Source organism: Meleagris gallopavo, chromosome 2 (assembly GCF_905368555.1).
Source record: "Meleagris gallopavo chromosome 2, MGAL_WU_HG_1.1, whole genome shotgun sequence".
NCBI lineage: Eukaryota > Metazoa > Chordata > Aves > Galliformes > Phasianidae > Meleagris > Meleagris gallopavo.
Window position 1 is genome coordinate 23,426,860 of NC_139405.1, and position 14,099 is coordinate 23,440,958.

Genomic DNA, 14,099 nt, shown 5'->3' on the forward strand with positions numbered 1-14,099 from the left:
TGCTTTAGTTAGTTCGTTTCAGTCTGGTTGTGACTGAGTGGAGGTGCTCTGTAACATATCTTTGTATTTCAAGAGAGAAGAAACCACATTCTTTTTGTTTAACCTGATTTTCAGCGCTTCAGGAAATAGAGTTGTGCTCTTTTAGGTTGTATTGTTGTTGCTTTTGTTTTGGTTTGGTTTCTGGGAAGTTGGGCTTGTAAAAATAATGAATCCTTTCTCAAGAGTTATATGCTTCCACAAATGTAGTCTCTGGAACATTCCTGAAATGTTATTTGACTGTAATGTCAAAACAGTAAATAAACTTGTAATAACAAAAATAACTTCACCGTAAAGATATGAATTGCGCATATCATAGGTTTCTTCACTCTACTCTACTAGGAAGAGCACAGCTGTGGTGTAACACCTGTAGTATTATAACCCCACAAAGGACAAGTCTTCTGTCCCTGGTGAGAAAAGTAAAAACAACAACAGCAAAGGAAATGTACTGTAAGTTAAGTAGCAGGATGAAGTCTGTGTTGGCTATTGGCCTGGTCATGATTTCTCAGCAATATTATGTAAATGTGTGTTTGATTGACTGACTTGTAATTTATCATATATGAGATAATTAAAATTTCCGAACGTTATAATTCTCAATCTCCTTCTGCCATATAAAATAAAAATCCATGAAAATTCTCAAGTAAAGGACATTGGTAGTTTCATAAAGCTTTTCAGAATGGGAATAGTTATGGAATTATTTTGTTACTGTTTGTATTTTTTCTACAATGCTAGTCATTCATGAAAAATCATGCCACAGTTTAAAAGCAACAAAGAAAAAATTTTGAGACATAAAATATGAATTAGTTCTATTTTTTCATTTTCCTGCAGAAGAGGACTATTAAGAATAGAGAATAATGAGTGCATGTAACAGTATACTTTTATCTGCTATGTATTTTCAGTGATGATTCTCATGTTTGTTTCATGAGATATCTTCCCAGACCCTGCATTTCTGATATGCTCCTTGTTGTAGCCATGCAGAAACATCTTGTATTTCAGGGTAGACGTAAGAAAATAAGGTTTTTATGAGTAAAGACAATACTCTAATGCACTGTGGTTCTTCTGTTTTCCAGAATCTTCCAGCCACTCTACAAGAACAATAATGGTAAGCATAAAGGAAATATTTGGTGTAGATCAATCTGTAGAAATGATTTGTCCTTTGAACACAAATTAGGTATGGTAGCTTTATAAGTCAGCTTGTTAGCAAGTTTTCATATAAAGTCCACTCTCACTGTTGAGTTTAAGCAAGTCATTTTATGGGAAATCTTGGTCAAAATGTAAAGGTGAATAGTTTAAGAAATCACAGTGCTGGCAGCTAGATATATGAATATCCAGTTACAATTCTGGTATTATATGTTTAAGAGATTTTTTAATTATGTAAATTAAAGTTGATTAAATCTCTTACACTGTATGCATATATCACATCAGAGAATGTTTAAAGTTGAAAACATGTTGAGTTACGTCTTGTATCACGTTCCTGTGAGGTTGGTTTCTGACTTTATCTTAAGTTTGATAGTTTGTGTTCTAGGGACCGGGAAACACTCAAACTGACTGATAAACTTCTAAAAAGTTAGATTAAAAAGTTTTGTGCATAAAAATGTCATTGATTTCATGTCTGTCTTGGTTTTTTTATACAGTGAGACATTTTATCAGTCTCTTTCTCTTTCAATCTCCTAATAAAAGTTAGATAAGGACTGAACAAAAATTAAAGAAGACTGACTAGGAACATGCCTATCTAGCAGGGATTTGGAGTGAGGGCTATCCACTTCAGAAAAAGACTGATTTTTTGAGGCAGACTTTTTAAATTTTTAAAACAACCTGGAAAAAACATGATGTCACGAGAGCCTTTGTTGTCACTCCTACAGTTTTCAGTGTTCATTTAAAATAATTACCTCTTACACATGTGCAGCATTTGTGGGGCATGTGAATTCCCACATGGAAACTTGATTCAACACAGAGGAAAGGGTAAATGCTATTCATTGCCTTTATCACCAATAACCATTAATAGTCTAATGCTAATGGATAATAAATTGGTTAAGACTACAGACCACAAATATTCAAAGCAGTGGAGACATCTGAAAAGCAAAATTTCATTTTTCTACTGGATGTGATATAATCCTTGCTGTGATTAATTGTATTGAAGTAGACTTGTTTCCACATAAGAAGTTTAACCAGTAGAATTTCTGTGCTGTAACATGTTGAAAGGGATTGAAAAATTTTTCAGTGTTTTTCAAATTTTGCATTGATGTCAGAAAAAGAGCTAAAGGTTAAGAGACTGTTGAAAAGAACATTCTTCCTTTCCCTGTAATTTTTTTTCCCTGTTAATTTTCCTCCAAAGATAACACATATTTTGACAGTTTGTCTTTTCAGTGTATCAAAACAGCTGTAAGAACTTAACCAAAGAAATGTTCTTTTCCTATACAAGTGTGTCCTTGCACAAAATATGGCAAACTTTTGAAGCAGTAAGAGAGAGGTTTTTGAATAATTTGAGTACTTTGCCTTCTTGCATTCTGAGCCTCCCCAGACCTCCTTGCTGAAAACTCAGACCTCTCAGACTAATGCTGTGCAACCAAAGCAATGCTGTAGTTGTCCATTGCACTTAAATAAATAGAAGTGCAATTAAAAATAAGTACGCTAATTATACAGTGTCAAAAGGCTATGACAGTGCCCACTCTTCTCTAATAAAATAACTGAATGTGCAGTGGAAAATTTCTTACGACTCAGTGGGGTGATAATATCACTAAAGCCAGAAAATAAATTATTCAGCACATTAGAAGCAGTACGAGACTGTCTATTCAATACAGAGATAGTAAAGCTATATTGATAATGTCCATTTTTGAATGACTACTGCAATAAATAAATTACTTTGAAATTAAGTCCACTTGTTCTGACTGATTATAGTTAATTTTCTAACAGATACAAAATTAAGCATAATATTTAATCAAACAGAATGAGAAAAAAATAGCATAAGTTATACATTAAATCAAAGCCAACGTAGAATAGAGTGTACTTTGCTATGGAAAAGAACACACAGCTTTTCTGAGAACACTATGTATATCTTCATTTTTTAAAGCTCAAGAATTCTGCATTCAAATACAATCATTGTCCCCTATTGTTTGTTTCAGATTCTTGTTCATAAAAATAAAAAACCTAGAAAACTGTTTAGGGGTGTGTTTGTGTGTGAGGGGAATGAGGATCTTCTCCATTTTAAGTATAAAACAGATTTCTTGTTATTCTATGAATAGATGGTTGGGATAGTCTTTCATTACTAATTTGACTGATCTATATAAATAAACATTTATTTCAAAGTGCTGCATTTAAAGATGTGGTTTATTCAGAAGTTGTATAGCTTTTGTGTAAATTCTGTTAAATGTTATGAACATGGTAGTAGTTTAGCCTGGCTTCTTTGGAAAGTTAGCCTTTTTTTTATCTTCTTCTTGCACAGAAGTCATTGACTAGGATTTTCAGAATTAATTCTAGTCCAGGCATTTTGTTGAAGATTAAGTATGTTCAAAATCAGAATGTTCAAAATGATACTTCTGTAGACTATTTGTTTAATTTCTTGCATATGATCCACTGTTTTGATTACTTTTAATAGCCTTCAGGTTTCTTGAATGAAGTTCTATACCAAAAGTGAGTCCATGTAAACATGTTTTCTAATTTTTGCATTCGTCTCAAGTCTTCCTGAGTAAGTAAACTAATCTAGCTCCAAACCTTGATTCTTTTGAGAGGGATAATGCCTGAGCAGGTAAAAACTGCTCAGATGTGGCAAAAAATAGAAATAAAAAAAAAAAATCAATACCTAATTTAAACTCAATGTCTAGATGTGGTTTACATGATATCTTGTATAATTAGGTCAATTAAATAAATTGAAGCAATTAATATGAATTACTGCCAATCATGTTGAGCACATGTGATTTCCTCTAGTGATTTTTTTCTTTGTCTAGAGATCTTATCTTACCGTTGGATTTTGTTTGAGAAAAAAATTTATATGAGAAAAAATGTAAACCACAAATAACCAAACAAAACCCACTGATTTAGGCAATGGAAAAATGTCCTTTCGGGATGGGAAGAGGGTTAGGTATGAAAAATTCAAAGCCACTTAGGATTTTACGATAATCCAGGTAAACATTTTTTCAGTCACAGCCAGCATAGTCATTCCTCGTTAATTTTTACATTACACTTATAGTGCCTGCTGGTGTTATGTGCTTACTTCAAACACTTTTTAATGTATCTTCTGTGTGAAAAAGAGTATTGCATTCACTGAGAATTGGAGGTGCCTCACTTGTGCTCATTAGGAAATGAAGAGTTGTGTACACAAATGGGAAAGTCATGTCCCTGCCAGGTGGGTGCTGATTAGCAGCACTTGCAAGCAGCTGTCAAAAATGGAGCTGCATACCTGCCTGTGTGTGGATTAAATACCAGAGAATGGCACCCCTGCAGAAATGTTGTAGTGGGGGACAGGCGGCACTGTGAAGCTGCTGTGACAAACACATGACCATCCTATAAACTCATTATCGGAGACCTGCTGAATGCCTTCAGAAGATGACTTGTTTTCAGAAGCCTCTGAGAATGTCTTAGAGTCCTCAGCATGGAGACCTCCTTCCTGGCAGGTGGAACTGTTACAAGAGATTACTCTGTGTTGATTCCAATCTTTATTGAATGCACCATGTTGCCTTAAAGTTGTGATGGGGATTTTTTATTCCCTGCTTGGGCCGTAAGGCTGACTGGTGAGAGCTTTGTTTTCTCACCAAACCTTCAGTGAGTGCATTTATTAACGCACTGAAGCAATACATGATCAGGACACATTTCTCTATGGGGCCTAACACCAAACTGTGGTGTGGAGGTGCCTTTCTAGGCATCTCAGTTGAGCTCAGAAATGTGTTTCAAGGAGTTATTTTTTGTGACACATAGGCAGGCCCTAAATATCTATTTGCTCAGTTTACCTCTAGGAGGCTTTGCCCAAACCACACCTTCTTGTGCTTTCTGTTTCTTTCCAGTTGCTCTTAGAAGTTTTCTCATAGTGTCTTTGGGGTGTGGAACATTTTTTTCTAGCGATGCAAGATATCAGAATGAATGCATTCAGACTGAGATAAGGAAGAATGTGTGAGGAAGTCATCACTTATTGGGAAGGTAGATTTGTCCAACGTGCAGCTGGCAAGCTCTGAGTTAGCCTCCTACTGATTTGCACTTTCCCACTGTTATGTGGACTCAACACACCTGTGATTTGTTGAAAATGGCAGCACATCTTATTAGTAAAGTAAATACTCAAAATCCAAATGCCAGCTGCTAATTGCACACAGTAGCATTACAACGGAATTATTGTAGCATTGTGTGTGCTGATGTTTGACTGAGTAGAGCTTCTGTGGCAGTACTAGCAATATTCCTGAGGCTTCCATAATCCTTCTACAACTGTGTATGCTCAGAGAGAAAAATAAAAAAGAGAATCATTTAAAAAAAAAAAAAAAAAGGAAAAAGAAAAAGCATTTAAGTACTTAGTATGAAAGGTCTGTTTGCTCTGGGTATTGATTTCAGTATGACCATTTCACTGAAAGCTCATTTTAATACACAGAGGTAAATATATTTTTTAGAGGAACTAATTGAACTGATTTTTCTAGTTTTAAATTGTTTGAGAAATTCAATTTTTTCTATTAACTGGAAATTAAAGATAATGTGGTCCCTTGCACACAGACTAGTCTTCAAGCAAAGCATAATTAATTTCTCTGACTAAATTGAAAGGACTCATGGAAAAGAGAAATACAAGAAAAAACAATAATCATTATGATGTGAGAGAGAGGAGATGATATTGTAACCTTTGCACTGTTTTCTGTAATACTATATCTTGCCTGGAATAAGAATTAGATTCTGAGAAATGGAAAAAAAAAAAAAAAAAAAAAAAAAAAAAAAAAAAAAGCCAGTTCAGGACTAGCATTGACATCCGTCTTTACCATGGAAGAAGTATTATGAAAAAAAACCATAATTTTTCTATAAGGCTTAACTGTTTTACAAATTTTTTGCTGTAGGAAATGCACTTCTTGTATGTTGTATGATTCCTGAACATACTTTGCATGTTTATGATTGACTTGAGTGAAGAAAACATTCAGTGGCATATTAGAAAGGAAAAGATACTAACAATTGTATGTGAGAACTTAAACTTGTTTCTGGCTGAGGAAGCAAAAAAAAATTGCTCTTCGATCCCTTGAATGGTCCTTTGTAATGTATGGCACTGCCCACTGCCTGGTAAAAATAATCAGTTAGAATATAGTATGAAATCAGTACATCTGGGCTGTATGACTGCCTTTTCTATGCATGAATTGTTGCTCACTTTTTGAACGGTATCCATTTCGTGCACTAAGACATCATCAGTTAAATACCTTTTGGATTTTTAATTTTATCCAAACTATGTATTTTATCCTGACTTTATTGTAAATAACAGCTGAATTACTTCTAGCAGCACTTTCATTGCTTGTTTCTCCCCACCAAAGCCAACACAACAAAATGTGAAAATCAAACTGCAGTCTAGACAGTGAATGAAAACCTGGAAAAATTTAGGCAAATATTAGAGGGCCTACAAAGGAAGATTTGTCTCCCTGTGTGCGACAGCAGCTAAATTCACCATAAACCTTCTTTGTCTCTAAGGCAAAGGTAAATAATTTTATTCAAAGAAAGAATTATCTGTGACTCACTGAAGTTGTTGATTTCCCCTTGTTTTTGTTGCACCACATCTAAGAAAACTTAGAGGTGATTGTTCTTTTTGTTACACTAAAGTAAAGAATGCTGGAATTTTTCCTCAAATGAATAAAATTTGTCCTACTATAGGAAGTAAGTGGTCTGGATTGGGGCGTGTCAAAAATTGTGGCATAATGGGGATGAAATACATTAAATGTAAGTGTAATATTTGGCTGTTACATTTTTGTGCCATGATTTAAGAGATCAGCTCCATGTGTTCTGCCAAACTTTGTACACGTTACCAGCACCTTCCTTTCTCAAGGACTGCGGACTTTTTCCCCATAGTTAGAGGCTACTCCCATGAGTGCACAGAATTGGGCACATTTTGTGAATATTACAAAAATACAATCAGTTATGAGGAATACTTGGATTATTTCAGCAAGAAATAATACTTTTTCCTAAGGGAACATGATGCTGAGTACATGTGAGATAAAATAAGCAAAACTTTCGAATTCATATGTCTTCTAACATGTCTATTTTTATCAAATAGTGCAATTACTTAATCCTGCTCACAACAGGTTGCACAGCAAACAAGACTCTAAATTCAAGAATTAATGTGCTCGTCGTGGAATTTTCCTCCAAAATGTTTCTTACAGACAGTGCAGAGAGTACTTGCACTCTCTGCTTGCACGTATATCAGAAGGCAGCCTTCTGAGACAACACCTGTTGTCCCTAAATCTTGCTAAACTAGTAGTCCAACTAAACATGTAGTGATGAATCAGTGTACCATTTTATGTTTAATGTTATCTGTGTTAAAATGAAGGTAGAATTGTTGCAGTCAGCTCTAGATATATAATGACTGGTGGGTCAACTTATGAACTATGCCACTGCCTAGATGATGTAAAAATTTTTTACAGCAGTACCGGGGTTCTTGTCTCATACAGTGATTTTATTTAAAATAAAGCCAAATACAGTAAAGAGCTATGAAGTGAGAAATGTGGATTTTTTATTGTTTATTGGATTAATGCAATACTTGGATCAAAAAACTAATTGGTTGGGATGCTGAGTTTTTGGTCAGAAAAATTTGCAAAATGAATTTGCTGCTAAAATCAACAGATTTATGTTGCAGGCTTGCTTGGTTCATGACATTGGTTCATGCTTTACTTCTCTTTTTATAAGTGGGTTTTAAAAAGCTTTCAATTCTGTGGCTAAAACATGTCACTGTGCAGAGATGATCAGGAGATGTTATCTAATTGGTAGGTACTTGTTTGAGAAGTTAGCTGTTTTTTGATAATGACAGTGTGTGTAGGCTGCAGAATCAGTTAAGAGAACTATTCTTGTTCTCTGGCAAATATCTTTCCTTTTTTTTTTTTTTTTTGTTATGATTTCAGCATGCTGCTCCCCGCGTTCATATAACTAATGGTAAGGCCTTGCAAGCCAGTGCAAGTACCATTAAGGCAAGCGCCATTCCAGTGATAAAGAGACAGCGGCAAAATTGGCTTGATGCTTCAGATGATGGTTTCTTTATAGCCACAGAAGAGACCAGGTAAGAGAAATGAAATTGAAGCAGGGAAAGAGGCTTGACTGCATACATGTTATTGATTCGCTATTTGAATAACAGTTTTTTGTCATTATTATTTGAGGCTGTGTTACAGTTAAGAGCCATGTTTACATCAAAATGTACACCCAATTTTCATCTCTTGCATATTAACGTTATCAGTGTTTCACCTTTTCAGTCTTATACTTTGTGTGGCAGAGGTTAGAACTTTTTAATTGTTACTAATTGTAGTTCAAATACAGTGAAGTTTATGGCTGATCACCCAGCAAAGTGCAGGTGTCTCCACAATGGAGGCTACACTAAAATTTTCAGAACTAGAAAAATATATAACACAGAAGAGAGAAATATATAGCAGTCAGTGTCTTTTCTGGAATATTAATTGATTTCCAACTAAGGTAACAGCCTTCTTCAGTCTATCATTTCCAAATTAATTGGTAAAATTTAATTAACGTTTACTTTTCCCAGAAGAGTTTGATATCACAGAAGGATTGCTTGTGGAGGCTCCTCTATTCTTTTTTTTTTTTTTTTTTTCTCTGCTAAGGTCTGTCCTGTCTCAGTCTTTAACTCAACCTATGAGAAGAAGTTAGTCTTATTTTTGTAAGCTGGTTCTCTTATTTAAAAAGCACTTTAAAATCTTCCTTAGCTTTTAAGCAAGGGGATTATTAGGGCAAATAACATCAGACTGAGCTTCAGTTCTGTGATTATTTCACAGGCCTGGAAAGGCTATCAGTCAAAGAAAAATGTCAATAATAAAATAAGGGCAGGGAATAATATATGTAAATATAGAGCTAACCAAGAAAAATACACATACTTAATTTGGTTTATGGTAGATATTCATATGTGATAATTTGGTGGTTATTTCAAGATCATTTAAACATGGTACTTCATTTTCTTTTGAATGAGAGGTTCAGCAATTCATAGATAATAGTAGGAGAATGATAAGCTCTTAGGCTTCTGATGTCTACCTCAGTGATAAAATTCAGTGCTTGCGTGATACTGCTAAGTGTGTATAGCCACTACCAAACAAGTCCCTAGTGAGTATATCACCAAAATGTGACAGGTAACCTAAGCAACCTGCCAGTTTAGAGGTTTTAAATGCTTTAATTCCCATTTATTATAGAGAGATGCCTGTCGAAGAATGAGATGAATGCTATGCTGACAGTAGCTATGTCTCCCCATTGATCTCAGATGTAGACCAGACAACTAGGCTAGTTTAGACATTTAAATTCTAAGTGATTGAAGTATGATGATATGAATCTTACCTTTGCAAAACACTCATCTGAGATAGCTATATCTGCCCCTGATATTACAAATCTCCCTCTCCATCCCCATGGTCGCAGAATCCATTCCCTGCCAGGGCTGAGGTAGAACTGAGTGAGAACACACTACCTGTGTTCTGAGTGAGGTAGAACGTGTGCCGTCTCCACCTCTGCATTGATGATGATGGATAAACAAGAGTTTAGATGTTGTCACTCCATCTGCTTTTTTCTTTCCTTTTTTTAATGATTTGAATGGCATTTGAAAGGCCCTTGTATGGAGATCATAGCGGAATATGACCTCAATGATTGTCCTTCAAAAAAACTAATGTCTAAAAGTGTCATACTGCATCCCTAAAGAAGTGCAGCAGGCAGTGCTTAAGAACTTGCATTGATTGAGCCACTCCTGGACAGTTTTCTCCCGTTCTGATAAGAGCTAATGCTGTAAGTCTAGCACAGGTACACAAGCACTTATCTTCCTTCTGTGGTATCAACACACCAGGAGTAATAGTACCTCAACCATAACAAGTGCAAAATTCAAAATTGAAATTAGTGTGAGACAGCAACTTTTATCCCTTGAAACTCCATTTCATATGAGATTGTTCCTTCTCTCTCCCAGGTCTTTTCTTTTTTTCTTTTTTTTCCTTTTTTTTTTTTTTTTTTTTTCCCAGTTGATTCCTTCCCTAACTCCAGGGATGTTTTCTCCTTTCTTACTTTTTCCTTTGTTTTTTTTAGATTCCCTTCACCCTTACTCTAAGATTATTTGAAAGAGATATGATGTAGCTCATTCTCTTCTTGGCTTTCATTTGCCTCTGGCCTTTGTAACTTGAAGTGGAAAGCCCTACCTGGTCCTGCTGCTAATAGTGTACTGATGTTCCAGACAGTTATTAAATGTTCTGCTCCTTGGGAGAGAAGTTGAAATCGGCATTGGTCTCTAATAATTGACCTGCCTTGTGATAGGAGTTCATACAGTTGAGTATGGCTATGACATAGTTGAATGCAACACAACTGCAATGGGAAATCTTACGTATAGAGGAGATGACTGTGAAAGCAAAACACAATTTACCCAGTCCTACCATAGAATGAAAAAGGAAAATAGTTCAGTTGCCAGTTTGCAGCTATTAAAAATGTGCTGAATGCTCAGTTCAGAAAAAAATCATCACATTTGAGTCAAGATACCAACTTGTTTTTTAAGGCATGTTTCCCTATTTTTCTACATCAGAGTCCTTATGTTTTGTCATGTGTATTTGTTAAAAATACATGTGAGAAAGGCATATGCTAATTACAATATTTTTTCAGTATAATATTTGGATTGGTATGGTACATAGCAGTTTTCATTTCTGTCCCAAAACATTTTTGCTTGTGCAGTGAATTAAAGTTTAAGGTACATATTTCTATAAAACCTCCAGCAGTAAGTCTAGATTTTCTCAGACATTTAGCTAAAAAATTATACCACAATAATGTAATCCTTTTGCTTCTAAACTAAATGAGGTGCCAGTCGATTTCATTCTAACCAAGCCAAAGATGTATAACATAAGCATTCAAAACATTATTGTCTTTCAATAGGTAAGATGAGTATGTTTTTATGCCTATATTTTTATGTTAAATTATATTTTAAAGAAATTATTATCATTCTTCCCACCTCTGAATTTAAGCTCCAGTCATATTTCTATAAAGTTCAACACTTTATGTCAGATTGTTTAGATTCCAGGGTATTGGTAGTGATGGATGAGTAGGGTTCTAAGTATTCAGAGCATGGAAAGTAATTATAGAAATTACAATTAGTCCAATTTTTCCAAGGCAATCCTTGGTATTATCCTAGAATTTTAAGACCACGATCTGAATGCCTATTAGGCATTTCTGACACCCGCATGAGTTCAGCTTACTTGGGATTTCAACATCTGTGTTCAGTCACACAATCAAAGCAGGAATTAATCTAAGTGAAAAGTAGGTGACAGTTCAAAAGCACTTACCATAAAGTTACATCATAATTTTATGTTGAACTTTAATGAATTTAACATTTTCATATTTTTCTTTATTCATTCACTTCCTGAATGAGAAAGAAATTCTCATTTCCTACTCTAAAATAACTTGCTCAAGTTTTTATTCTAAAGTGCAGATCTATTTACATGATTCAATGAAAAATCACTCTTTAAAGAGCCTTACATTCATCACTACCCACCAAGGGAGTCTACTTATTTCCTTTTAATATACTTTGATATTAGCTGCTGGGATTGTCCTATCACTATGTGTATAATTGAGATCAGACAATAGTCTCATAACTATAAAAGAATTTTATTCAGATCATTCTACTAAATCACCTTTGCGATGAGAAATCTTTTTGAGTTTTATTCCCATTTTGTTGACTAGCTGTAATGTAGATTCTATTGTAGGCTCTGTTAGAGGTTAGTGCAAAAAATAGCTACAATGTGTGAAATTCAATTCTTTGTAATGAATTACCATTCTGGGTCCTATATAATAATTGGGAAAATTCTTATTGTGGTCTGGTGAAACTTAATGAAAATGTAATAAATCAGCTTACTATCTGTTCAGTTATATAAGGCAATTTGTAAATAAAACTAGTAATCCAAATAGCTGTTGGATGTCAAGGAAAATGTAGATTTTTATTTTTCTTACCCATTCTAGGTTTGCAGTATGCATACTGTTTCTATACATAACAGTCTGTCCATAACAGAACATGTGTGTGTGCTGTTGATATTTGTACAGGGACAGCTTAAATATTGTGTGGAAAATGACATTTTTTTCAGCATTTGCATTATAAGAAATGTCTGGAAAGGTTTGACTGGAAGGGTTATAGCTGCAGATTCCATATGCTTTCCCTTCATGGGCCAAGAAGCATATTTGCATATAGAACTACAGTTGAATGACTCAATGCTTGTTTCCTTTCAGCGCTGAAGCAGTTAGAAACCTTCTCACGGTAAGTGCAACTCCATTGGGAATGAGTTAACTGCAACTGTTAAAATTAGAATGTGATCTTTAGCTGTTACCAGCAGACATTGCTTCCTTTTTGCTGATAAAATGGTTTGAGAGGCATCCCTGTGCCAGCATTATATAGGAAATTTTCATATTCTTCACATCATGTTCTTCCTCTCGAACAAAAAAGCTTCCTTTGATTTGTTGAGGTACTATGTAAGGATATCACAGTGTTTATGATAATTACCTGATAGCACTCATTTTTACTTATGCATGTCTCATAGCACACACAAAAGCTTAAAGCTAAAGTTGCATGTTGGAAAAAAAAAGAAAAAAGAAAAAAGAAAAAAGAAAAAAAGAGAATGTGGTGCTCACAAACTAAATTGAGCAAAATGTTGTGTCTTGCTTTTGCCATCAGTTGCCTTGTTCTTTTGCAGAAGTGGGGAAGACTAATTCTGGTGCTCTGGCATTTACCACTGGCAACCAATACACTGTAGTTCTATCAGTGTAAACGCTAAACTCAAGTGAACCAAACCCTTACTATATTACAAGTTGCTAATAACTTGCCATTGTCCCATCTCCTTCCAACATGGCTTTTAATATCAGGTACTGTGTTGAAGTTAACAGTTGGAGGTATTGCTGGGAGAAAAGGGATGAGTAGAGGAGTAAATCTCTTGTATCTTGATTCTTTACTAAAGAAGATACATGCAGGTATGGATCAAAGTCAGGATTCTACTCTTTACTCTGAAGAGGAAGAACTCTTCACACATGCAGTTTCTGATCACAGAAACGCTCATGGACATGTATACTTTTTTTCTCAGTTGACCTCCATTATTATTAAAGTTGTGCACCAAAAAAATATTGTTAATGTTTACTCAGGGATGGCCTCTGCTTTTCATAAAGATGAGTCGGTTTGATTTGAATTGGGATTCCAGATCTGAGCCTCTCCATGATTGGATCACAGAGCACAGTGCCATTTCATTTCTTACCTGCATGGAACTGTGGCCATGAGACTCACATTCTATATCTGAATGTGTCTGTATCTTGGAGAATCAGCTGCAAGTCTAACAATGCTATGCACCGGCTGCAAACCTCTAATAGGAAAATTTCTATCTAAGAATGCATTTTTCAGATTCCTTTACTTCTGCTGGATTATATCACTGTTGTACATCTTGAAAAGCGGGGATTATAGAATTAGAATATCTCTTTTAGGATTATGTCTAATCCTTGTTGATAGGATTGTAAATATTGATTGGATGCATGTGAGTCCAGGTGAGTTTGCAATCATTTCTAGTACAGTATAACAGATGGGGAGTTTGGGGAGGAATTGTCACTGCTCCAGGTAGAAGTTCTACATGGCTAAGTACTATTCAAAGTTGCTATATTTTGTCACTTTCCTCAGAGCAAAAATCTATAGTCTAAGCATTTTAGTGAACTGCTATTTTAACCTTATTTAGTGTGGAACATTGGTGAATGTTGTGTATTGTTGATGCCTTACAAGTGATAATTCTCCCCTGAGCTCTAGCTGAGGTGCTGTGATGCAGAATTCTGATCAGTAATACAGAAAGTAGGTCACAATCTCTTGCCCTTTGTTTCTCTTTGAGTAGTTTTCATGGATCTGCAGATACTTTCTGATGCTATTCATCTAT

The 14,099-nt window shown here is 35.0% G+C and overlaps 1 protein-coding gene across 1 annotated transcript in view; it reads left to right on the forward strand.

Annotated features, from left to right (window-relative positions):
- MTA3 (metastasis associated 1 family member 3) overlaps positions 1–14,099 on the forward strand; it is a 591,413-nt gene that overhangs the window by 93,991 nt on the left and 483,323 nt on the right. The window contains exons 17-18 of the mRNA XM_085219339.1: positions 1,107–1,138; positions 8,094–8,248. Of these exons, the coding sequence (XP_085075465.1) occupies positions 1,107–1,138; positions 8,094–8,248 (187 nt within the window). The remainder of the gene's footprint in view (positions 1–1,106; positions 1,139–8,093; positions 8,249–14,099) is intronic.